The 26,503-nt window shown below is 38.7% G+C and overlaps 1 protein-coding gene and 1 pseudogene across 4 annotated transcripts in view; one reads left to right on the top strand and one right to left on the bottom strand.

Annotated features, from left to right (window-relative positions):
- ATAD2B (ATPase family, AAA domain containing 2B) overlaps positions 1-26,503 on the top strand; it is a 175,188-nt gene that overhangs the window by 19,625 nt on the left and 129,060 nt on the right. For 2 of the 4 annotated variants that reach the window (XM_025354786.1, XM_025354785.1), the window contains exons 2-8: positions 9,249-9,400; positions 16,721-16,770; positions 17,135-17,288; positions 19,003-19,105; positions 19,961-20,069; positions 21,203-21,244; positions 23,402-23,518. In XM_025354786.1, coding sequence (XP_025210571.1) covers positions 9,249-9,400; positions 16,721-16,770; positions 17,135-17,288; positions 19,003-19,105; positions 19,961-20,069; positions 21,203-21,244; positions 23,402-23,518 — 727 coding nt within the window. The remainder of the gene's footprint in view (positions 1-9,248; positions 9,401-16,720; positions 16,771-17,134; positions 17,289-19,002; positions 19,106-19,960; positions 20,070-21,202; positions 21,245-23,401; positions 23,519-26,503) is intronic. The other 2 variants (XM_025354788.1, XM_025354787.1) reach the window with 1 other exon arrangement.
- On the bottom strand, positions 3,960-4,429 carry LOC112605152 (annotated as a pseudogene).

The raw sequence follows: 26,503 nt of genomic DNA, 5'->3' as shown, positions 1-26,503 counted from the left end.
AGGTCGCTTCTATGTATTTTTTTCTTTTTGTATTCTTTCATGATGATTGCTTAGAAATACTAAACTAGTAAGCCCTTGCTCTTGGAATATTTGAGGAAAATTTAGAACATTTTGTATGCTTGCCATTTCAGGACTTTGTAGAGTAGTGTTGGCCCTAAATAAACAAATAGCAGTGCAGAGTTTTGTTTTTTGCAGTCATGGTAACCACTGCCTCTGTGCATTCTTTTTGTAAATGAAAGAAAAAGAAATCGACTGCACTTCTAAGCTTTCCTTGTGAAAACAGGATTACTTGGTACAAAAAGCCTGTCCTATAAGGAAATCGGAAAAGATTGATTGCACCATACACTTTCTGATCTAACTTGGGGGAAAATGTTCGTATTCTGTTTTTTTCTTTCTTGTCTCTTTGAGGCTTTTTCTCTCATCATTTACTTACTCTTTAAATAATTTGTTTTACTCTCTCTTACGGTTTCCTTTTTTTCTATAAGAAGCCGGGTTGTCTTTTCTTAAAAAAAAAAAAGAAAGAAAGAAAATCCTTTCCTCCAACTCTAAACTATTCTTTCTTTTTTAATTCTGACACTTTTGTAAGACTAGCTCTGTAGTCATTACCTGTACTTGCTCACCACTTGCTCCATTATTCACCTAGTGATTTCCACTCTTCATTTCACAGACATTGCCCTGTCAGAAGTTACAATGATCTCTTACTTACAAATCCTCAGGTTTATCAGCTTTCTTCTGTTAAGTCTTTTTGGAGCAGTTTAACTCCCCTTGTTTTAGTGAGAGACTATATTTGTCTTTGATTTTTATGACATCTCTTGTGCTTATCCCCATTAATTAGACTTTTTTTTTAAGATTTTGACTTCTGCCCTTCTGTTTTTATATTCTGTACATTACCTGTGATCATCTTCTTTTATGACCATGTTTCATATCTGCTCCTTAACTCACTTCATCTCAGAGGTGTATTTCCCATAGCCTGATAGACCTCTCCCTAGATTTCTGGCTATAATTCCAAACTAACTTTCCACTTTTAATTTAGCATTATACTTCTCCTGTCATCACCTGTTCCCTGGCTCCCCATACCACCACCACCACCATCACCACTACCACCACCACCACCAACAACAAGCAGCACTTTTTATACTTGCCCTTACTGTATTTATTTTGAATACAGCACTGATATCACTAATCTAGTTATTTTGTTTTCTGGACTAAATTTCCTCTTTCTGATTTTCCCAATTCCAAATGAGGCCATCATCAAGTTTTGATTTAATCTAGTGGTCTGCTAATTCACTTATTTCCATGCATCTCTCATTTTAAAATGCTATACTTGACTTCATTCTTTTTTGTCATTAGATTAAAATCCAGCTTTTAGATTTCTGACAAATTTGGATCTGGGCACGAAGCCTTCCTTGAAAACCAGAGCAACATTTATTCATTTCTGTTATTCTCAAGTTCTTTTGCCTCACTTTAAGATTTATGACAATAATAGTCACTATTTATGGTAGCTGATGAGTATGGTTTAAGGGACTGTAAAAGTCAAGGAGAAAATGGTTTTTACAAATTGAAAAAAATTATCTATTTAAAGAGGTTAGAATTAAACTAAAAAGTTACTTAAGTGGGGATGACTGTATCTTTTTTTATGTAATTTCTGTAGGATTTTACATCATTATTATTATTATACTTCTATTGGAAGTTATCTCATCCTTGGATTGTGTTCTGGTATTTTATGTGCCCCATTATTAAGTTGTTGGAATACATATTCCCATTTCTATAGAAAACTTGAAAACTTTATTTATTTATTTATTTATTTTTGAGACAGGGTCTTGCTCTGTTGCCCAGACTAGAGTGCAGTGATGCAAAATTATGGCTCACTGCAGCCTCAACTGCTGGGGCTCTGGTGATTCTCCCACTTCAGCCTCCCAAGTAGCTGGGACTGCAGGCGTGGAGCAGCACACCTGGCTAATTTTTCTATTTTTCTGTAGAGACAAGGTCTTGCCATTTTGCCCAGGCTGGGCTCGAACTCCTGAGCTCAAACAATCCGCCCCCCTCAGCCTCTCAGTGTTGAGATTACAGGTGTGAGCCACCATGCCTGGCCAAAAACATCCTTTAAAGTCCACATCATTTATGATGTCTTCCTCCGTCTCTGCTAGCAGTTGTAGTTTTTTGTTTTTTGCTTTCACAGAATTAGGTATTAATATATATATATATTTCTTTTTTTAAAGAAATGGGTCTTGCTGTGTTACTCAGACTGGTTTCAAACTCGTGGCCACAAGGATCCTCCTGCCTGGGTCTCCCAAAATGTTGGGATTACAGATGTGAGCCACTGTGCTTGGCCTCAAGTAGTTCTTACTCATCTTTTTTACCACTGCCTTCCACATCTTATGTACATAGTAGGTCCTCAATAAATGTTAGTTAATTGAAATTATTTCCCTTATGCCTGACATACTTTTCCTACTCATGGATTATAATCACTCTGACACAGATTGCTAAATGGCTGTGGGTAGATTGCATAATCTTTTAAATATCTTTGTCATGAAACTGGTAACGCCTTCTCTCAAAGGGTTAGGTTATCATTAGCTAGTAAAAGGCTTTGAAGATGAAGAAGTTAAGGTTGAGCATTATGATCATCCTATTAAGGATGAATTGTTAGCATCAGGTTTGTAGATAGAAGCTTTCCCAAAGCTTGAAGTTAATTAAATGGTGCTGAAGTAATTATTTTGTACCTGTTTACATTGTGGTTGCTTGCTTAACTTAAATCCCCAGATTTCTTTGGAGAGAAGGAGTCTTTGGTAATGCTCTTTATTCTGAGGTCTCTGTCTTAGAGCCAAATCAAGATTGAAACCTCCCGTGACAAAAAAGTAAATATACCAGAACATTGTAGCAGTTAGGATGATGTGCTTTGTATTATACTTGAAGTATGTTATATGCCAGAGGTCCTCAACTTCCGTGTACTAAGGATCATTTGGAAGCCCTCATTAAAAATGTTTCACCTCCAGAGATTCCAGTCCAGCCGGTTGTATTTTTTAATGAGTAATGCAGGTGATTTTTGATTCAGGTAGTGTGTAAACAACAGTTTGAGTAATACTTCTGAGTGGAATTGAAGAAAGCCCGTAGAATATGCAGATGGCCAATAAATAAATGTGCAAAACTCACTTAAATTGATATTCAAGTAACTATATACTCAGATTCTTTTAAAAATTCAAATATTTTACTTTTTTTTTTTTGTCTTCATTTCAGTGGTACATAGTACTTATTTCCAGAGTGTATTTGGGAAACTAGTACCTGCAGATGTTTCATGAAAAAAGAGAGCTTGATCAAATAAGTTTGTGAAATGTTATATACTTTATTCCATCCTTAGAGATTTACTTTGCATGTTATGATAATACTCTTAGAAGTTTCGCAGCAAAAAGCCTTGGACCTCATTGTTTCCCAAACTTCATTCACCATGAGCCCTCCTTTCTTGCCCCTAATAATTTCTATTAATAATTTGTGAACAAATTTCCAGAAATTTTGTTTGTTGTTTTTCATTGTTACTGTGGAATTTTAAAAAATAGGGTATGTTTTTATAATTCAGGAGCTTAAAATCTTGCTAGAATTTCAAGACTTGGACATGGCACTTTAAAGATGATAAATATATAATGCTAAGTTGAAATAATCAAGTGCCCAAATGTATAGTAGGGCTGCAGCTAGCAGGGGAGATAAGCTTAATTTAGGCTAGATTCTTCAGGGAGATTTCATGAAGGAAAAAAAAAATGGGTCCTGAGATGGGTCTTGAGGTGAGTGATCAAATTTGATTAGAAGGAGTAATGCTGGCCTGGGCTATCTAAATTGGCATAGTAGTTTATAGGTGCTAGTTTCTGTATCACAGATATACTCTAGCTTAAAACACATGATGTTGCTTCCTCAGTGACTACTTTTTTTTCAGTGAACAATCATTTTATTACTTGAGTACATAGACAAACTTATGCAACCAGGGCAGAGGCTGTGGATGACTCATATTTCCAGTTGGGAGGGAGGATTTGCTTGGTCGTGTATTAGTAATATTGAGCCAGTCGGTGAATTCGTCTATCAGAATTCGTCTATCAGAATCAGATGGAATTTGGCATCCTTATCCTTTCTGTTCCTCTCAAGATGCTTTTGAATAGCAACTGCTTGCTTAATTAAACAGTAGTGATCCTCTGGGAGATCAGGAGCGAGTCTTTTGGACTTAAGGATTCTTAAGATTGTATTGCCTGTCACAAAACATACTTGTGTAACACCGTATGAGCCTCAGGATCACACTGATTTGTGAGGGAGGCAGACCCTTCTTGGTCAGTTTGTAAGTCTGCTCCTTCATGTCATCAGATGTCAACTTCAGCCAAGTGGGAACCTTGCAGTGACGGGGCAGAGCCGATTGAGACAGGCCCTTCCCAGGAGTGTGCATGTGACTCATGATGGTGGCAATCAGGCGGTCAGTGACAATGTCTTGAATATGTTGTGTAATAATGCTTTTCAAACTCTAATGTGCACATGAATCACCTGGGGATCTTTTTAAAATGGTTTCTGATTCAGTGGGTCTGAGGGTGGAGCCTGAGATTCTACATTTCTAAGGAGCTCCCAAATAGATGATGCCCATGTTGTTGGTTCACAGACCAGATTTGGAGTAAAGGATGTCTTGGATTTGTAGTTCAGTTAGATGACTTTTAATGCACATTTTAACCTTGGGAGTCTGTAAATATCCCAGGTTGGAGTGGGTGAGATAGTATAAAAACTAAAGCTAGGCGTGGTGGCTCATGGTTGTAATCCCAGTGCTTTGTGGGGCCGAGGCGGGAGGATCTCTTGAGGTCAGGAGTTTGAGAACAACCTGGCAATGAGACCCTGTCTCAAATAAAATAAAACAATAAAAATATGAAATAAAAAGTAAGAGGTCGGGCACGGTGGCTCATGCTTATAATCCCAGCGCTTTGGGAGGCCGAGGCGGGCAGATCACGAGGTCAGGAGTTCGAGACCAGCCTGGCCAACACAGTGAAATGTTGTCTCTACTAAAAATACAAAACTTAGCTGGGCATGGTGGCATGCACCTGTAATCCCAGCTACTCAGGAGGCTGAGGCAGGAGAATTGCTTGAACCAGGAGGTGGAGGTTGCAGTGAGCCAAGACCACTGCACTCCAGCCTGGGTGACAGAGCTAGACTATGTCTCAAAAAAAAAAAAAAAAACAGAAAACTGTATTAGAAATGAAAGGACTGTTGGGCACAGTGGCTGACGCCTGTAATCTCAGCACTTTGGGAGGCTGAGGTGGGTGGATCTCGAGGTCAGGAGTTGGAGACCAGCCTGGCCAATATGGTGAAACCCCATCTCTACTAAAAATGCAAAAATTAGCTGGTTGTGGTGGCGGACGCCTGTAGTCCCAGCTACTCAGGAGGCTGAGGCAGGAGAATTGCCTGAACCCGGGAGGCAGAGCTTGTAGTGAGCCAAGATCGTGCCACTGCACTCCAGCTTGGGTGACAGAGCGAGACTCCGTCTCACAGAAAAAAAAAAAAAATGAAAGCACTAAATTAAGAAACACTCATTTGAGTATAGTATGTTGACTAACAAAGGCTTATTATAAGATTGAAGTATTTCTTAAATGATTTTCCACCCTGTACTGAATATAGTTTGGAAGTAGCTAACTATTCTTGGGAACTTAACCTAATAAGTGATGGTGTATTATGAAACTAATATACCATCTTAATTGTATACATGCTCATATTTGAATTTCAAGTATTTTTTCTTTTGTGCCTTTTAGTACCAGTGTGGCCTTGTGGCTTTTTTTTTTTTTTTTTTTTTTTTTGAGATGGGGTCTTGCTCTTTCGCCCACGTTGTGATGTGATCACAGCTCACTGCAGCCTTGACCGCCTGTGCTCAAGCAATCTTCCCACCTCACTCTCTCTGAGTAGCTGGGACCACTGGTGCATACCTCCATGCCCAACTAATTATTATTTTTCTTTTGAGACAGAGTTTTCCTCTTGTTGCCCAGGCTGAAGTGCAATGGCATGATCTCGGCTCACTGCAACCTCTGCCTCCTGGGTTCAAGCGATTCTTCTGCCTCAGCCTCCCCAGTATCTGGGATTACAGGCATGTGCCACCATGCCTGGCTGATTTTGTATTTTTAGTAGAGATAGGGTTTCACCATGTTGGTCAGGCTGGTCTGGAACGCCTGACCTCAGGTGATCCACCCGCCTCGGCCTCGCAAAGTGCTGGGATTATAGGCATGAGCCACCACGCCTGACCTAACTAATTTTTATTTTTAATTTTTTTGTAGAGATAAGGTCTCATTATGTTGCCCAGGCTGGTCTGGCACTCCTGGCCTCAAGCAGTCATCCTGCCTTGACCTCCCAAAGTTTTGGGATTTCATGTGTGAGCCACTGTGCCTGGCCACAGATATTTCTATATGGTAGCATATTGAAAAGGATTATAGATATTTGTTGACAAAAAGAGTCAAACTCAGTAAAATATTTAAAGAGATTTATTCTGAGCCAAATATGAGTGGCCATGGACCAAGACACAGTCTCAAGAGGTCCTGAGAACATGTGCCCAAAGTGGTTGAGTTATAGCTTTGTTGTATACATTTTAGGAAGACATAAGACATCAATCAGTACATGTGAGATATACATTGGTTCAATCTGGAAAGACAGGAAAGATAGGGGGCTTACAACTAATAGGTGGATTCAAAGATTTTCTGTTTTTTTTTTTTTTTTGAGACGGAGTCTTGCTCTGTCTCCTGGCTGGAGTGCAATGGCGTGATCTCGACTCACTGCAACCTCCACCTCCCAGGTTCAAGTGATTCTCCTGCCTCAGCCTCCCTAGTAGCTGGGATTACAGGCATGTACCACCACACCCGGCTAGAGTTTTACCATGTGTATGTTTATATGTTTATACATTCCTTAGGTCCCTCTGCTGAGAGCACTTAATTGCAGTGAAACCTCAGTAACAGTGAGCACATATAGTGCCCAACTTTTGGTTCCTAAATACTATCATTGACTAAGAGGAACCAAGGCTCCTTGGAGAAATGCTAATCTAGGGCCACAGAGGGAAAGTATAAAATGAGTCTACATTCAGTTGTTCCAGAAAGTAAGGAAGTACTCAAAATGATGAGAATGTGTCAAAAGACACAGGAATTACTTTGAAGGGGCTCACGCTGGCTAAATCTCACATAATTTGAGCAGCAAAATAGAGTAGGAAATTACAATTTGTAGAATAAAATAAGAATCCATGATACTGATAAAAATATAAATGAATAAATGAATTTATGGAGACAGGGTAAACTTTCTTAAAATGCCAACTACAAATGTAGAAGGAATGATGGAATTAGATAATCACCATCTTTGTGGTATTTGATAATGGCAAGAGTAGTCAATGAATACTAAGGCTGGTTGGTAGAGATTTGATGAGGAACAGGATATTGGTGAATTATCAAAATAATTCCCCGTAATATGTAAGTCAAATACAAAGGAAAACATAGTTACTTTACAGTGAAGAAACCTGGCAGACACCAGGTTGACCAAGTGATGAGGGTTATCCCTAGGGATGGGAAGGATAGGTATAGCATGCACAGCATCGTTTCTGTCTATTCTTTTTAAGAATATGTGTCCTGAATCTGATCATTAGGAACATCAGCTAGGCCCAGATTGGGGGTCATCCTAGAGAATAAAAGGCCTGTACTCTTTTTTTTTTTTTTTTTTTTTTTTTTTTTGAGACGGAGTCTTGCTCTGTCACCCAGGCTGGAGTGCTGTGGCCGGGTCTCAGCTCACTGCAAGCTCCGCCTCCCGGGTTCCCGCCATTCTCCTGCCTCAGCCTCCCGAGTAGCTGGGACTACAGGCGCCCGCCACCTCGCCCGGCTAGTTTTTTGTATGTGTTTAGTAGAGACAGGGTTTCACCGTGTTAGCCAGGATGGTCTCGATCTCCTGACCTCGTGATCCGCCCGTCTCGGCCTCCCAAAGTGCTGGGATTACAGGCTTGAGCCACCGCGCCCGGCCAGGCCTGTACTCTTTTATTTTTTTTTTTAGACGGCGTCTCGGTCTGTCACCCAGTCTGGAGTGCAGTGGCCACCGCGCCCGGCCAGGCCTGTACTCTTTTATTTTTTTTTTAGACGGCGTCTCGGTCTGTCACCCAGTCTGGAGTGCAGTGGTTGCTCACTGCAACCTCCACCTCCTGGGTTTGAGGGATTCTTGTGCTTCAGCCTCCCGAGTAGCTGGGATTATAGGTGTGTACCACCACACCCGGCTTTAAAAAAATATATTTTTAGTAGAGATGGGTTCACCAGGCTTGTCTGGAACTCCTGACCTCGGGCGATTTGCCCCGCCTTGGTCTCCCAAAGTGTTGGGATTACATGCATGAGCCACCACGCCTGGCTCGCCTATGCTCTTGACAGTCAAGGACATGAAAGATAGGGAATGAAGGAAAGACTGATTAAGGGAGACTGAGGAGGTCCATTAACTAAATGTAATATGTGTTTAGTATCCTGTCTTTAGAAAGAGAGGCGTTGTTGGGACATTTGGTAAAATTTGAATATGTCTGTGGTTTGACTTTGTATTATACCAGTGTTCATTTACTGATTGGGGGGGTTGTATGGTGGTAATGTAGCAAAGTGCCCTTGTTTGGGGAGGTATATACTGGAGTATTTAGGAGGGTCTGAGGGATTGTGTCAATACAAAAAAGATACATATACACACCAGACATTTAAGAACACACACCCTTTCTTGAACGTTTTTCAAAATAAAAACAAAAAACAACATATTTTTCTGATTATAAATGTAATCTTTCTTGCTTTTATATTTACAGATGATACATTTTGCTATATTTGTAGTATAATTCAGTAAATATTTATTGGTTGACAAATACTGTGCTTGATTTTCCAAGAATATTAACAATTCTTTTTTTTTTGAAACAGTCTTGCTCTGTCATTCAGGCTGGAGTGCACTGGCTTGATCTTGGCTCTCTGCAGCCTCCGCCTCCTGGGTTAAAGCCATTGTCCTGCTTCAGCCTCCCAAGTAGCTGGAATTACAGGCGCCTGCCACCACACCCAGCTAATTTTTGTTTTTTGGTAGAGACGGGGTTTCGCCATGTTGGCCAGTGTGGTCTTAAACTCCTGACCTCAAGTGATCTACCTGCCTCAGCCACCCAAAGAAAGTGCTGGCATTACGGGAGTGAGCCACTGAGCCTGGCCCCTAATATTAACAATTCTACTTGTCTTAATAGGAATAATAAATACATTTTTAACATTGTCTTTCAGAAAGCTGAAGTTGATGGTAGTTTAAGTGATAGCCACGTATCTCCTCCAGCCAAACGCACTTTGAAACAACCTGATTCTGTTTGCAAAGACAAATCAAAATCACGAAGTACTGGTCAGCGAGAGGAATGGAATTTATCAACTGGACAGGCCAGGTGAGAAAGGAGAACTCATTGATTGTTTTTTCTTAAATTACTGAATGTGATTCAGGGCTGATACTAACGCTAATTTTTTTAGCTTATAAAATAAGTATCTTATAAATACTTATAAGTAAATTGAATTAAACTTATTTTATAATTTTTGTATGTAATTTTATTTTCTCCTGATAATACTCTAAAATATATTTGTTTTATAAAGATATATGGTATGTAACAGAAACTACCATAAGTAAAACAATAAGGATTTTGATGACTCTTGAGTATGCATATGTATTTATAGTGCTGAAAATTTAAATAAAACATATGGTCAGAATTATATGTTTACTTGAAAATAAAATCTCCCTTTTTTTAAGATTATTGACTATTTCACTTGATATATGAAGATATAATGACATTTAAATTAATTTTTAAAGACATCTTTTCATCTGTTTACCCTGTTTTAAACTTAAATTTGCTTGTATCTGGTTCAGTACGTATCAGGAAAACAATTTTTGTCAGTTTCAGGGTAAATTACTAACATTTACTTTGAAACTGACTAAAATTAAGTTTAATTTACTCCCAAATGGTAGTTAGGTTAGGCACCCACATAGAAAAGATTTAAACATTGAAATCAGATTCGTTAGCTTCTGTTTTGTTTAAAGTCTTTATTTTTATTTTTTTCTAATTAAAAACAATTTTTTTTTTTTACATCGGTCTGGGAACTAAAGGGTTCTTTAAACTCTTTAAGGTAGAAGTGCTGATGATGTGTGACTGAACAGAAGTAAAAGGGAAGTCCTTTGTTTTTATTCTTCAAGTATTTAAAAATATTTTGATTTTATATGTGTAGGTAAATTCTGGATACTTTTATTCTCTAGGGAAAAAAATCTTTGGGGTTATATAGACTTTGACAGGCTGCGTACATTTATTAGTCCCTAAGGAGTCTCTATACTTACTAAAATATACTCCATAAGATGTACCAGTTTATTTTATGTTTTGTAATTTGCATTATATGGGGGCTAAGTAGAAAAATACATGAATCATAGTCTGTTGAGTTTTATTTTTATTTTTCTTTCCCACACCCATCCATCTGTGAGATGAAACAGGTCTGGATCATTATGATGATGTTACTTTAGTACTGCCATGTAATTATACTTTTAGACTTGATCTACCTGTTATAATCTCTATCTTGCATTTATTAAATGAGTGAATCAAATATCTTCCAGATAAATATTCCTAACAATGTTCTTTTAGTGTTAAAATTGGACTTTTAAGATGATTTTAACAGTTTATTCAAGTGCAAGTAATATACTAGATTTCTCTCATTTTATCCACCCAGCAGGCCTTTATATAAATTGATCTTGATATTTCTTTTCTTTTTTTTTTGAGATGGAGTTTTGCTGGAGTGCAATGATGCTATCTTGGCTCACTGCAACCTCTGCCTCCCAGGTTCAAGTGATTCTCCTGCCTCAGCCTTCCAAGTACTTGGGGTTACAGGCATGCGCCACCATGCCCAGCTAATTCTGTATTTTTAGTAGAGACAGGGTTTCTCCATGTTGGTCAGGCTAGTCTTGAACTCCTGACCTCAGGTGATCCACCCGCCTCGGCCTCCCAAAGTACTGGGATTACAGACATGAGCCACCACGCCTGGCCTAATTTTTCTAGTTTTAGTAGAGACAGGGTTCCACCACATTGGCCAGGCTGGTCTCGAACTCTGGACCTCAGGTGATCCACCAGCCTCGACCTCCCAAAATGCTGGGATTACAGGCATGAACCACCGCGCCTGGCCGATATTTCATATAGAAATCTTTCATATAAAAAGGCCTCAAAAATTTTAAGAGAGCATGTGAAAGATATGCTTCCATTTAGGAATCATTTAGGTACCTTAGAGTGAGGTATTTCTTTAAAAAAATACTAAATATATTTTAAGTAAAAAACTTAAATAATGAATACTAATACATTTACTGTTTCTGTTTTGGCAAAAGGACAATGTTTAGTAGCTCACAGAATTTAAAAAGATTTTTGAGGCCAGGCATGGTGGCTCATGGCTGTAATCCCAGAACTTTGGTAGGCCACGGTGGGAGGATTGCTTGAGCCCAGGAGTTCAAGAACAGCCTGGGCAACATAGTGAGACCTCATCTCTATGAAATATTAAAAAATTAGCTACAGTGGCATGTGCTTGTAGTACCATCTACTCGAAAGGCTAAGGCTGGAGGATGCTGTGAACCCAGGAGTTTGAGGCTACAGTGAGCTGTGATCACGCCATTGCACTCCACCCCGGGTGGCAGAGTGAGACCTGTCTTCGTGGGAAAAAAAAAAAAAGTTTTTTTTTTTTTAGTTTATTCATCTAGGAGTCTGAGTAACAGTTAAACTTTTAGAATTAAAATCTTTTGATGTTTCAGATGACCTGAAAATAAAATGCAGTTTGACCTATTAGATTCAATAGAATTTAATTTTAAGGAAAACTTGTAGTTAAAAATATTTCAGATTTTGAGATAATATAAGTACAAAAAATTAAGAATTACTTGGAGACTTGTATTTGTATGTCATGAACCTGAGAATCTTGATTCCTTTATTTTGGTAATCTAAACTCTTATAAGCATGTAAGGTAAACTTATTAAAGTGCTTTCACAAAAAATAATTTGTTAGAAGTAATAATTCATATGGAGGAAAATTGAATACAGATAAGAATTAGTATTAGCTATGAAAAATAAGGAATTCTAAAGAACTTTGCAAAGACCACTAAGGTCAAAGAAATTACTGTTAATTGGCAAAATAAATTTCCATTTTAGAGTTAGATAATTGGATGAAGATAGAGATAAAAGTGGACCTAGAATCTTCTGAATCTTCATAAGTGATTTGAGATAGATTATGAGTTTTCTTTTGGGCTAAAACCTGGGTTTAAGGCCCAAGTGTATCAACATAATTTTAATGATTGATACTTTTAGTAAAATAGGATTTTTTGGTCAAAAATATTTTTAATATATATTTTTTATATTGTATATAGAAATTCCCAAATATACATACTAACATAGACAGATGTTGTAGCTTACAAATACTTTGAATAGAGAATGCTATTTTATTGACTTTTTTGGTCAGCAGTTATTTATTTAGCTAATAGTCATTTATTTAACCTGATGTATATCTAGAATAATAGTCATACTCTAAGATACAGACAAATTGAAATTTTCCTAAGACTTACTGTACACTTGGCTGGGCGTGGTGGCTCATGCCTGTAATTCCAGCACTTTGGGAGGCCAAGGGGCGTGGATCACCTGAGGCCAGAAGTTCGAGACCAGTCTGGCTAACATGGTGAAATCTGATCTCTACTAAAAATACAAAAATTAGCCAAGCATGGCGGTGCATGCCTGTACCCAGCTAGTTGGGAGGCTGAGGCATGAGAATTGCTTGAACCCAGGAGATGGAGGTTGCAGTGAGCCGAGATCGCACCATTGCACTCTAGCCTGGGCGACAGAGTGAGACCCTGTCTTAAAAAAAAAAAAAAAAGATTTGCTGTATACTCAAAAGTAGTAGCATGCTTGAAAGTTTCCTTTTGTGATTAGGTAATGAGGAAGTAGTGAGGTGAGGCAGAAATATATGAAATTTTTTCTTAAAACAGATCTTTCATTAGTAATAAAACCACTTATGTGGACTGCTCCAGCATATTAGAATTGAGGAGTGGCAGTGGTTAAGTGAGGTCTGTCAGAACTGGGACTTTTTTGAATTGAGGTTTATAACCCTCATAAATCATTAAATGCCTTGAGTTTATATGGGAAAGGGAGAATGAGTATGATTTTTAAGTCTGATATTGCAATGGTTATGCCCCAGGTAATTAAAGCTGTAGAAAATTCTTTTTTGTTTTTGAGACGGAGTCTCGCTCTGTCGCCCAGGCTGGAGTGCAGTGGCCGGATCTCAGCTCACTGCAAGCTCCGCCTCCCGGGTTTATGCCATTCTCCTGCCTCAGCCTCCCGAGTAGCTGGGACTACAGGCGCCCACCACCTCACCCGGCTAGTTTTTTGTATTTTTTAGTAGAGACGGGGTTTCACCATGTTAGCCAGGATGGTGTCGATCTCCTGACCTCGTGATCCGCCCGTCTCAGCCTCCCAAAGTGCTGGGATTACAGGTTTGAGCCACCGCGCCCGGCCTAGAAAATTCTAATGTAATAATCACCTAAAGCAAAGTGAAACAGTTTCCATTTAAAAATTGAGGAAATAGGGTTAGGCGCAGCAGCTCACACCTGTAATCCCAGCACTTTGGGAGTCTGACGCGGGGGTTGGCGGGGATCACCTGAGGTTAGGAGTTCGAGACCAGCCTGGCCAACCTGGTGAAACCTTGTCACCACTAAAAATACAAAAATTAGCCAGGTATGGTGGTGCACGCCTGTAATCCAGCTACTTGGGAGACTGAGGCATGAGAATTGCTGGAATTGAGGAGGCAGAGGTTGCAATGAGCCAAAGTAGGGCCACTGCATTCTACCCTGGGTGACAGAGTGAGGCTTTGTCCCCTCAAAAAATAATAAATGATAAATAAAAATTCAGGAAACAGTGATACAGGGAAAAAATCTCCAACGCACCTTCCTTCTTTTCATAAAATAAACAAAAGAACAAAGCTACGCACTCAATTTAAGTGACCAACTTTTGGGAACATTGATACACATGGAAACTTTTAGGCACATATGTTTAAGCAGGCTAACCCTTACAAAATCTCAGTATAGGCTGGGCATGGTGGCTTACACCTGTAATCATAGCACTTTGGGAGGCCAAGGCGAGCGGATCATCTGAGGTCAGGAGTTCAAGATCAGCCTGGCCAACATGGTGAAACTCTGTCTCTACTAAAATACAAAAATTAGCTGGGTATCATGGCGGGTGCCTGTAATCCCATCTACTCGGGAGGCTGAGACGAGAGAATCAGTTGAACCTGGGAGACGGTAGTTGCAGTGAGCCAAGATCGCACCATTGCACTCCAGCCTGGGTGGCTAAGACTCCGTCTCAAAAAAAAAAACCAAAAAATCTCAGTATATTAAATCTCTTAATATACTCATGTATTTCATGTCATGTCTCCTTTTTCACTCTCTCTCCCTTTTATAAAGATCATGATGACAATAATCTGTGACTATAAGGTAATTGGATCAATTGAAGAACAAGTTTTTTGAAATTTTTTCTTAAAACAGATCTTTCATTAGTAATAAAAGCCAAGTAAGCATTGTCTTCTTTAGAGCAGACAAAAAGCTTGTTGTGCTTTTTTCCCCAATGATGTTGCCATTGTTCCAAAAAGTTTTAGATTTCTTTTGTGGAATGACTTTAGGGTCTGCATGTTATTCTTTTGAACAATTCAAGTGATGTGAAATTCCAACCATTTGGCTTTGTGTACAGTCAGAATTCATTTGGTGCCAAGACTTGTGAATAAACTGATCAAGCTGAGTTAATGCTTTGTTGGGTCTAAAGAAAAGTATATTTATGAAGTAATAAAGTTGGTTTTTTTGTGTGGTTTTAAGTGGATTTTGAGAGTGATTCTCAAGAATTCCAGAAACGCATTGTACAGTGACAACATTTTAAGAATACCTGTATTACATCCATTTTGTTACTTTATAGTCACACTCATATACCTGGAGAATCGTGCATTGTATACAATGGTGCTAAAAATGAAATTTTCTCTAAGATAGTATACTAGGAAAAGGTATTTTTTTGTTGTTGTTTTCTAGGGGAAAGGAGGGGGCTAGATTTTTTTTTTGTTGTTTTTTGACAATCTGAAGATGCATAGTAGTTAGAGGTTTTTTTTTGTTTTTTGTTTTTTGTTTTAAGATGGATCCTTGCTCTGTCACCCAGGCTGGAGTGCAGTGGTGTGATCTCCACTTACTGCAACTTCTGCCTCCTGGGTTCAAGCAATTCTCCTGCCTCAGCCTCCTGAGTAGCTGGGATTACAGGTGCCCACCACCACACCTAGCTAATTTTTATATTTTTAGTAAAGAGGGGGTTTCACCATGTTGGCCAGGCTGGTCTCGAACTCCTGACCTCAGGTGATCCACCCACCTCGGCCTCGCAAAGTGCTGGGATTACAGGCTCACGTGAGCCATTGTGCCTGGCTTGCGTTTCTGTTTATAACCTTTACTTATCTTAACTGTGTCCTTTGCTGGGCAGGGGTATTGTGATATATAATATATTTATAATTTAACATGAAGAGTACTAGAGTAACCAAAAATGTTAGATTATTTTGATTAAAAGTTTGTGCACACCACATAGAAGGCAGTCACAGGGGCCGGGCGTGGTGGCTCACGCCTGTAATCCCAGCACTTTGGGAGGCAGAGGCGGGCAGATCACCTGAGGTCAGGTGTTCGAGACCAGCCTGATGAACATGGTGAAACCCCATCTCTACTAAGAATACAAAAATTAGCCAGGCATGGTGGTGCATGCCTGTAATCCCAGCTACTTGGGAGGCTGAGGCAGGAGAATCGCTTGAACCCAGGAGGCGGAGGTTGCAGTGAGCTGAGATCGTGTCACTGTACCTCCAGCCTGGGTGATAGAGCAAGACTCTGTCTCGAGGAAAAAAAAAAAAAAGACAGTCACATATATTTGTGATTTTCTGGCTGTCCTTTCCCTAGTTTTTTAATCTTCGAAACTAATAATTGTTGGATATTTCAAAAATATCTTAGTTTGCATTGACAACTCTTTTATTATGCAGCAATTTAGTTTTTACTTTTGAACTTTCTGACTATACTAAGAAGTACTGTGACTTTTTCCTAGTCCTCATGTTTTGATGGCCTTGTTAGTAACTTTCCAGCGATTTACGTTTCTCTTCTTCCACCCAAAAGGGAGAATTGTAAAATGGCTCTTTTGGTAAATCAGCTGTTTTCATTTGTCAGTTTAGATGTGTAATAACATACTTTGAAGAAATTATTAAATGATACAGGTATGCAAGCACTTTTTTCTTACTGTTTATTGTGTTAATAAATTTATCATTGTTTCAATTTTATTTCAACAACCAAAACCAATAGTTAATGCCTGTGACCCCTGCTACTTATGGTCTCAGTTAATTTTATGGTACATATTAAGCTTAAGCCTTTTTTTTGGGTTTTAATTTGTAAAGTTGATGGCAGAGTAAACTTAGTTTATAATCTGTTATTAAAGCTTTTCTTAAAGTAATAAAATGGCTTTTAACTAAGTTAGCTAGTATGTTTTATTAATTGGCATATTACCAATCTTACAGTAAAAAAGTTATCTTTTAAAAAAGTTTTAAAGATTAAAATAACATTTTAAAGATTAAAATAATTCCAGCAGTATTGCATTTCTTGCTTATATAAACAAATGTTGATGTGTTTGCATATTAAATATAATTGTGTTCTAGGTTAACTTCTCAGCCTGGTGCTACATTACCAAACGGACATAGTAGTTTATGTGAGTATTCTATTATAAAACTGGTTAGTATTAAAATTCTTGCAATGTTAGAGAAAGCAGTAAAGTGGGGAAAAATAGAGTGATTTAATAGTGTGCTGAGCATACAGTTGGAAATGGCTGAATTTCAGTCATAGTAAAAAAATATATGTAATTGTTAAACTTTGGGAAATCAGCGTACCTGAAATAATTTAAATTATTTATGACATTGTAAAATTTATCGAAATTTTAGATTATTGAATATTAAAGCCTTTAAAAGGTTATATTAAACTTTTTGTAGTCTTTTAAAAGTAATTTTTTCTTTTTTTTTTCTTTTCTTTCTTTCTATATTCTGTACTTTGAAATGTAAATATCTCTCTTCTTGTAGCCCTTCGAAGCCATCCCCTTCGAGGGGAAAAGAAGGGAGATGGGGACCTTTCTTGTATAAATGGTGACATGGAAGTCAGAAAAAGTTGTCGTTCCAGGAAAAACAGATTTGAAAGTGTGAACCAGAGTTTGTTATTTGATCAACTAGTAAATAGGTATGAATGCTATGTATTAAGCAATTTCATTTAATTATTTGCTTTTTAAGACAGTTACATTTTAAAAAAATAGCTTAAGAAACGACTTAGCAATCAGTACAGTTCTTTTAAAACTTAACTTGAAGCTGGGTGTGGTGGGTCAATTCAAGATTTTGAATTGAAGATGTTTTGAGACTGAGTAAGTGGGATTGAGTCTCTTAGCTAGTCAGTGAGCTGACTTATCCGTTCAACGTCTGCATCTGTAAAACTTGACTCTTTCAGATAATATGTCATCCTACTTAATCCTTACAACAGCCTGGAGAGGGTGGTCAGTACAATCCCTATTTGACAAGAGAGGAAATTATATTCTACAGTGGTAACATCAAATTTGGGCTTAAGTTATTATTAAAACTTAAGTATTGTTAAATGCTTAGATCAGTATCTAGATGCATAGTAATTGTTATGTAAGTATTTGTTTAAAATACAAAATAAAAATTGCCAAGATAGCCAAGTGTGGTGACTGGAGACTGTAGTCATAGCTGCTCAGGAGGCTAAAGTGGGAAGATCCTGAGCCTAGGAGTTCAAGACCAGTCATGGCAACATAGTGAGACCCCAGTCTCTCGCCCAGGCTGGAGTGCAGTGATGCAATCTTGGCTCACTGCAACCTCTGCCTCCTGGGTTCAAGCGATTCTCCTGCCCCAGCCTCCCGAGCAGCTGGAACTATAGGCGTGTACTACCACGCCTGACTAATTGTATTTTTAGTAAAGACGGGGTTTCACCATGTTAGCCAGGATGGTCTCAATCTCCTGACCTCGTGATCCACCTGCCTCGGCCTCCCAAAGTGCTGGGATCACAGGCATGAGCCACCGCGCCCAGCAGCCCATCTCTTAAAAAAGAAAAAAAAAATTGCTAAGATGTTAGCATGTTTTTCTTGAATGTCAGTGTTTTACTTCAATTTCTGAAAGAGTCTTTCCAGTAAACTTTATAAGGCTTTAAACTTTACAAATTGTTTTATTTTATACAATTGCTTATTTTTATACAAATAAAAATAAAATAATTTTATACACTTATTTTATACAAGTTATTCTTAACACCATCTTCAATAAAAAGATTGAATTAGTATTTTTTCAGTGTCATATATCTGATAATTATTCATAGAGGCATTATGGATTTTTTTATTGGGACCTTATTAACAAAAGCCTTATATTTAAAAAGTTTTATTTTAATGTGCATATTAAGGTAGAAGATGTCCTGGTTTTGCTTTTCTTATTGGGCACTGTATTCTGATAATGGATGCTGGTTATGAAAGAGGTATTTAATTGGGATGTAGTGGGGCACACCACTGTAATTGCAGCACTTTGGGAGCTGAGATGAATGAATCGCTTGAGCCCAGGAGTTCAAGAACAGCCTGGGCAACATGGTGAAACCCTATCTCCACAAAAAAATATAAAAATTAGCTGGGCATGGTAGTGCATGCCTGTAGTCTCAGCTACTCAGGAGGCTGAGGTGGGAGGATCATTTGAGTCCAGGAGGTTGAGGCTGCAGTGAGCCACGAACAGGCCACTGTACTCCAGCCTGGGTGACAGAGGGACACGCTATCTAAAAAAAACAAAAAAGAAAAAAAAGTTGTGTATAATTACACATCAGAGATGATTTGATTACGCTTTCACAGAGAGCTCTTTTACGTATATGGTGCCACCATTGTCTAAATCCTGATTTTATTATATGATTGTAGCACTGCTGAAGCTGTGCTACAGGAAATGGACAACATTAATATCCGACGGAATCGTCGATCAGGAGAAGTAGAACGACTTCGAATGTGGACAGATACAGAATTTGTGAGTATATTAGCTGTAGCAATCTTTGTAAATACGTTTTATTTTAATTGAGGAATTTAAAGGGAGAATGCAACAGTTGGATGTTTTTGAATTAGCACGAGTATTCCTTCCTCTTCATTTCCAACTTATTTGGGATTTTATTGCTCGCTTGCTTCTTTTCTTCATTATCCTCTTGCTATAACCTTCCCAAGAAAACCCTCTTCATTTTTGCTGTATGAGTCACCTTAAAGTGCAACTGTGATTCTGTTACTCTTCTGATTTGAACCATTAATGGTTTTTTGTTGTGCACTGAATTTATTAAAAACACCTTGATGTTTATGATCTGGCTTCAACTTTGTTTTCTCACATACTATTGCCTAAGTGTAAACAAATGATTCTTGTTCCTATAACCTTTACTCTTGTTAATACTTCTAGTTAGTGACTGATGCAGTTCTCTCTTTGTTTCAAGGTTCATTTCAGACACTGCCTCCCTTCCCTTTACCCCATAACAAAAGGAGGGTCTTCTCTTTGAATTCTAGAGTACTTTGTACCTCTCTTTGTGGCATTTAACTTATTTTACTTTCTTTTATAATTACCTGTGATTGTCTTATTTCCCTCCTACTAGGCTGTAATTTGCTTGAGGGAGAAAGTATGTTGCTGGCATTATGTGTTTTACATTTTTATAAGTTTGTTATAAGTTTTTTTCCTTTTTATTTCTTACGTTTATTTAATTTAGGAAGCTCCATTTTCACAAATCTATGGCATGCAAATAGGTGCTCAATAAACTTTGTTGAGCAGGTGTGTCCCATTGGGTTGTTTTTTTATAGTGGAGAATAAATGTCATGTTACTATTTGACAGATTTCTTTCTTTAAAAGGAAAACATGGATATGTATTCAAGAGTGAAAAGGCGAAGAAAGTCACTAAGGAGAAATAGTTATGGGATACAAAATCATCATGAAGTTTCTACTGAGGGTGAAGAAGAAGGTTTGTAAAGCATCTTTTGAAATTCTAGAAAGTTCAGGTGGGAGGGAGGAAAAATAAAATATACAAGTAATATTTGTAGACTATTACCAAGTCTACAATGGATTTTGAGGTCTATATTGTATAATTTGAAATAATTTAAATTTAGTTGGCAATCTGAGTTTCATTTCCTTCATTTGGAAAAATCCTTTTAAGTGCACATTGTACATTATGTAATGTATTTCATTAGTAGCCATTGGTAGTCCTTCAGTGATCTGGTATGGGATTTGCTTTGGGCTCATTTGCTTCTTAGATGAGGACTTTTTTGTACTTAGGCACCTTCTAACTGGATGGTTACTTTGTTATCCATGGCCTCTAAATCTCTGATTATGTGGATCTTGAATTTAGGTATGGTCTGAGAAATAAAGAGTAAAGTTTAGAGAGAGACTTCTAATACCAGTGGAAGGGGACTATACTATTCTTTTCTGAGGCCTTCGTGGGTTCTGAACTGAAGAACCCAGACTGAATTTGTAGGGCCGGAGTTGGGAACATGATAGCAGCACATTGGCCCCGTGGATTATAAATTGATGAAGAGTATACCTATAGGATTTAATTCTGTAGGCATTAATCTTTTTTTTTTTTTTTTTTTTTTTTTTGAGACAGAGTCTTGTTCTTGTTGCTCAGGCTAGGGTGCAGTAGCGCGATCTCGGCTCGCTGCAGACTGCCTCCCGGGTCAAGCGATTCTCCTGCCTCAGCCTTTCGAATACCTGGCATTACAGGCGTGCACCACCACTCTGGCTAATTTTTGTATTTTTAGTAGAGACGCGGTTTCGCCTTGTTGTCCAGGCTTGTGTTGAACTCCTGACCTCAGGTGATCCGCCTCCCTTGGCCTCCCAAAGTGCTAGCATTACCGGCGTGAGCCACCGCCTGGCATTAATCTTTATTGAATTGGATTTTCAGAAGATTTGGTGTATTGTAAATGCAAATTAGTAGTACTTTATAGGGGAATCTTACTAGTTCCCATTATTTGTGTAGTTTAGATTGAGAAGACTGTGTTTTTTAAAAAAATTCTGTAGTTAATATTTTGTTAGCCAGTTTTGAAGAGGTGATATTTCTAATGAAGGCACTTTATTGAGCAAATATTATTGTTGTTACAGCTAGAACCTCTAAATTGCTTCCTTTGGAGAAAATCAGTATAGGTGAGACAGATTTATAATGTGATTTTTGCCTTTTCATTAACTGAATATCTTTGTAGAGTTTCCAAAGTAGATATGCCATATTTAGAATTTTTGCCTGCAATATTGTGATATGGTACAGACATTTTTCAAAAAGTAATGTTTTGGATATTTAGATAACTTATTTAGGTACAAGTATTTTATAGTATTATTTAGATAAATACTGTGTGTGTTGATTTTTCTGTACAACCTAACAATAAAAATTTTTCAAATAATGCTTTCCGATGTCATGAGTAAAATATAAAGTCCTTGGCAGGTTCTTTATTTTTTTTTTTTTGGGGGACAGTTTTTCACTCTGTCACCCAGGCTGGAGCGCATTGTCACAATCACAGTTCACTGCAGCCTTGACCTCCCAGGCTCAAGCAATCCTCCTACCTCAGCCTCCTGAGTAGCTGGGACCATAACCACATGCCATCATGCTCGGCTAAATTGTTTGTAATTTTTATAGAGATGGGGTGTCAATATGTTTGTTGCGCAGGCTGGTCTTGATCGCCTGAGCTCAAATAGTCTTCCTGCCTCAGCCTCCCAAAGTGCTGGGTTTATAGGCATAAACCACCACGTCCAGCCCTTTGCAATTTTAGTCTTCTGCTTCCCTAAGTATCACTGCCAGCTTTATATTTTTTTCTGTGCTTTAATATGATTGTGTTATATTGACAGTTCTTGTGGTTAAGAAGTTACATATTGCATTTGGGGGTTCATATGCTTATTAATTTTCATCAAAAATTTTTTTTTTTAATAGAGGCCGAGTGTGGTGGCTCACCCCTGTAATCCCAGCACTTTGGGAGGCTGAGGCGGGTGGATCACTTGAGGTCAGGAGTTTGAGACCAGCCTGGCCAACATAGTGAAACCCTGTCTCTACCAACAATACAAAAATTAGTTGGGCTTTGTGGTGCATGCCTGTAATCCCAGCTACTTGGGAGGCTGAGATATGAGAATCGGTTGAACCCGGGAGGCAGAGGTTTCAGTGAGCCAAGATCATGCACTCCAGCCTGGGTGACAGAGCAAGATTCTGTCTCAAAAAAATAAAAAGTAAAAAAATTAGAGATGGAGTCTTGCTGTGTTATCCCAGACTGAACTCAAACTCCTGGGCTGAAGCCATCCTCCTGCCTTAGCCTCCTAAGTAATTGAGACTAGGCAGGTGCCTTAGCGTCCAGCTAGACTCTTATTTTAACTGGACTTAGATGTTACATTGTAGCTATAGCCAAATCATTTTTAAAAAATAGTATTTCGGCTCATGCCTGTAATCCCAGCACTTTGGGAGGCCGAGGCGGGCAGATCACCTGACGTCAGGAGTTCAAGACCTGCTTGGTCAGTGTGGCGAAACCCCATCTCTACTGAAAATATAAAATTAACCAAGCATGGTGATACATGCCTGTAGTCCCAGCTACATATTTGGGAGGCTGAGGCAGGAGAATTGCTTGAACCCGGGAGGCAGAGGTTGCAGTGAGCCCAGATCACACCACTGTACTCCAGCCTGGCGACACAGCAAGACTCCGTCTCAAAAAAAAAAAAAAAGAATTATAAAATGATCACTCATGTCAAGAAATAAACTATTACCAATACCCTAGAAGTCTGTTTCATGCTCCATCTCAATGCGTACATGCACTTTGCTACCAAAATGTAACTAATCCATGCTTAATTGTGATCAACAGGTCTAACAAATCATTACACTGCCAACATAAGTTGCTCTTGCTGTAACATTAGTAATTACCTATAAGCATATTTTTTTGAATTACCAAGGGTATTTGAATACTAATTTAGTGGTTAATTGAGCATTGATTGAGGTTTGCTGTAGTTGGATAAAATTTTAAGTCTGTTTTCTATTATTGCGTTGTATGACCAAAGCGAATCAAAGTTCCTAAGTAAATCAAGAGATAAAATATGATCACATTAATTTATTTAGCAGATAATTGTATTGATCACTGGCAGGGAAAGTATTTTCTTTTACATCCATTTAGGTTGATTTTTAATTACGTATGCTTTACATAGTATGTTGGCACTTAAATGTCACCTGTGCAAAAAGAGTAATGGATAAAGTGTAAATATTCAGTTCTAGAGTAGACCAATCCTTTTGGATTAAAACAATGCTTTTTTCTTTTGTTTTTGTGTGTGGGAAACTAGAATCTCAAGAGGAGGATGGAGATATAGAAGTTGAAGAGGCAGAAGGAGAAGAAAATGATAGACCATATAATTTGAGACAGAGAAAAACAGTGGATCGATACCAAGCACCTCCAATAGGTAGGCAACTGTAAATAACTTTTTTATTTTTGGTAGTTGAGTAACTTATTCTGCCCCACTGCTTTTTTTTGGCAACTCCTCTGTTGCCCAGGCTGGAGTGCAGTGGCACGATCCCAGCTCACTGCAAGCTCTGCCTCCCAAGTTCACCCCATTCTCCTGCTTCAGCCTCCCAAGTAGCTGGGACTACAGGTGCCTGCCACCACGAGGTTGGGAGATCAAGACTATCCTGGCTAACACGGTGAAACCCTGTCTCTACTAAAAATGTGCCACTGCTTTTTAAAAAATTAGTATTGCCAAATTTAAAAGAAGGAAATCTCTTATGGGTTTTATATACTGTATCTTTTACTACATATACTTCTGTGCACACAGATGCAACTGAAAGAAAGTCAAAGTATGTGGTAGCAGTATTGATTTACATACAGCATGTACATTTTATTTATAGAACCTTGTATTTAGTAATACTGCTCATAATTAATGTATTACACTGTATAGTTTACTGAGCACTTTAATTTACAGCAATTCTTCAGGGAAAGTATCTCTCTCTCTTTTTTTTTTTTTTTTTTTTTTGAGACAGAGTCTGCAGTCACCCAGGCTGTAGTACAGTGGCATTATCTCAGTGCACTGCAGCCTCCATCTCCTGGGTTCAAGCAGTTCTCCTGCCTCAGCCTCCTGAGTAGCTGGGATTGTAGGTGCTTGCAACCACGCCCGGCTAATTTTTGTATTTTTTCAGTAGAGACAGGGTTTCGCCATGCTGGCCAGGCTGGTCTTGAACTCCTGACCTCAGGTGATCGGCCCACCTCGGCCTCCCAAAGTGCTGGGATTACAGGTGTGAGCCACTGTACACGGCCTAGGGAAAGTATCTTTATGGTCCAAGAGATTAAGCGACTTACCCGAGGTCACAAAAATAGTATGTGGCTGCAGCTTGGCCAATAACTTAGTTGTTTTCTTTTTTTCTTTTTCTTTTTTTGCTGAGAGAAGGAAAAAGTTAAAAGTTTATCTTTTAGAGAAGGGATCTCACTATGTTGTTCATGGTGCAATGTAGTGGCTGTTCGGAAGCACAAATATAACACACTGCAGCCTCAAACTCCTGAGCTCAAGCTATCCTCCTACCTCAACTCCTTGTGTAACTAGAACTACAGGTGTACACCACCATGCCTAGCTAATTAATTTTTTTTGTAGAAACAGGGTCTTGCTATGTTGCCCAGGTTGGTTTTGAACTCCTGGTCTCAAGGGATTCTCCTGCCTTTGCCTCCCAAAGCACTGTGATGGCTTGAACCACTGTACCCAGCTGTGTATTCCTTTTTTTTTTTTTTTTTTTTTTTTTGCTGAATAGCATTCTGTGGTGTGGATATATCACAATTTGTTTATCCATTCGTTTGTTACTTGACATTATGATCCTTTCCAGTTTTTGGCTATTACAAATAAAGTTGTGATGAACGGGTCTTTGTGTGGACATACGTTTGTATATTTCTAACAAATACCAGGGAGTAGAAAGGCTGGGTTTTATGATGAGATATAAGAAGTTACCAAACTCTTTTTAAAGTGGTTATACCACTTTCACTAAGAGTGTATGAGAGCTGTAGTTGCTCTGTATTCTTGTCAACACTTGCTATACTCAGATTATTTAATTAATTGTAACAGGTATCTATTATAGTTTTAGTTTGCATTTCCCTAATGGTGTTGGAGCATCTTTTCATGTGGTTTTTTTTTTTTTTTTTTTTGACAGTGGTAAATCTTGGGTAAAATGTCTGTTCAGATATCTTGCCATTTTTTCAATTGGGTTGTTTGTTTTCTTATTATTGAGTTTTGAGATTCCTTATAGGTTCTGGATATTAGACCTTTAACAGATATGTCATTTGCAAATATTTTTAAGACAAGACAGTCTGTTACTTGTCTTTTTTATTCTCTCAATAGTATCTTTTGAAAAGCAGAAGTGAGTGCAGTGGCGCAATCTCTGCTCACTGCAAGCTCCTCCTCCTGGGTTCCTGCCATTCTCCTGCCTCAGCCTCCTGAGTAGCTGGGACTACAGGTGTCCACCAGCACACCTGGCTAATTTTTTGTATTTTTAGTAGAGATGGTGTTTCTCCGTGTTGGCCAGGATGGTCTCAATCTCCTGACCTCGTGATCTGCCCACCTTGGCCTCCCAGAGTACTGGGATTACAGGTATGAGCCACTGCACCGGCCTGTTTATTTATTTTTTGAGACAGAGTCTCACTCTGTTGCCCAGGCTGGAATGCATTGGAGCAGTCTTGGCTCACCGCAACCTCCACCTCGTGGGTTCAAGCGATTCTCCTACCTCAGCCTCCCAAGTAGCTGGGACTGCAGGCCTGCGCTACCACACCTAGCTAATTTTTGTATTTTTAGCAGAGACGGGCTTTACCATGTTGGCCAGACTGGTCTGGAACTCCTGCCCTTAGGTGGTCCATCCGTATTGGCCTCCTAAAATGCTGTGATTACAGGTGTGAGCCACCATGCCTGGCCCATTTGTAATTTTTAATGAACTCCAATTTATACTTTTTGCTTTTTTTTTTTTTTTTTTTTTTTTTTGAGATAGGGTCATCCAGGCTGGAGTGCAGGGGCACAAACATGGCTCACTGCAGCCTTCTCCTGCTTCAGCCTGCTGAGATGCATGTCACCATGCTTGGCTAATTTAAAAAAATATTTGTGTAGAGTTGGGTTCTTTTTTTCTTTTCTTTTTCTCTCTCTTTTTTTTTTTTTTTTGAGATAGTCTCACTCTGTCGCCCAAGCTGGAGTGCAGTGGCGCTCTTGGCTCATTGCAGCCTCTGCTGCCCTGGTTCAAGTGATTCTCCTGCCTCAGCCTCCCGAGTAGCTGGGATTACAGGCACCTGCCACTGTGCCTGGCTAATTTTTGTATTTTTATTAGAGACGGGGTTTCACTATCTTGGCCAGGCTGGTCTTGAACTCCTAACCTCTTGATCCACCTGCCTTAGCCTCCCAAAGTGCTGGGATTACAAGTTGTGAGCC

This window comes from Theropithecus gelada, chromosome 13, assembly GCF_003255815.1.
Source record: "Theropithecus gelada isolate Dixy chromosome 13, Tgel_1.0, whole genome shotgun sequence".
In the NCBI taxonomy this organism is placed as follows: Eukaryota; Metazoa; Chordata; class Mammalia; order Primates; family Cercopithecidae; genus Theropithecus; species Theropithecus gelada.
Note: the sequence above shows the minus strand (reverse complement) of the source record. Positions and strands in the feature narration are given on the sequence as shown.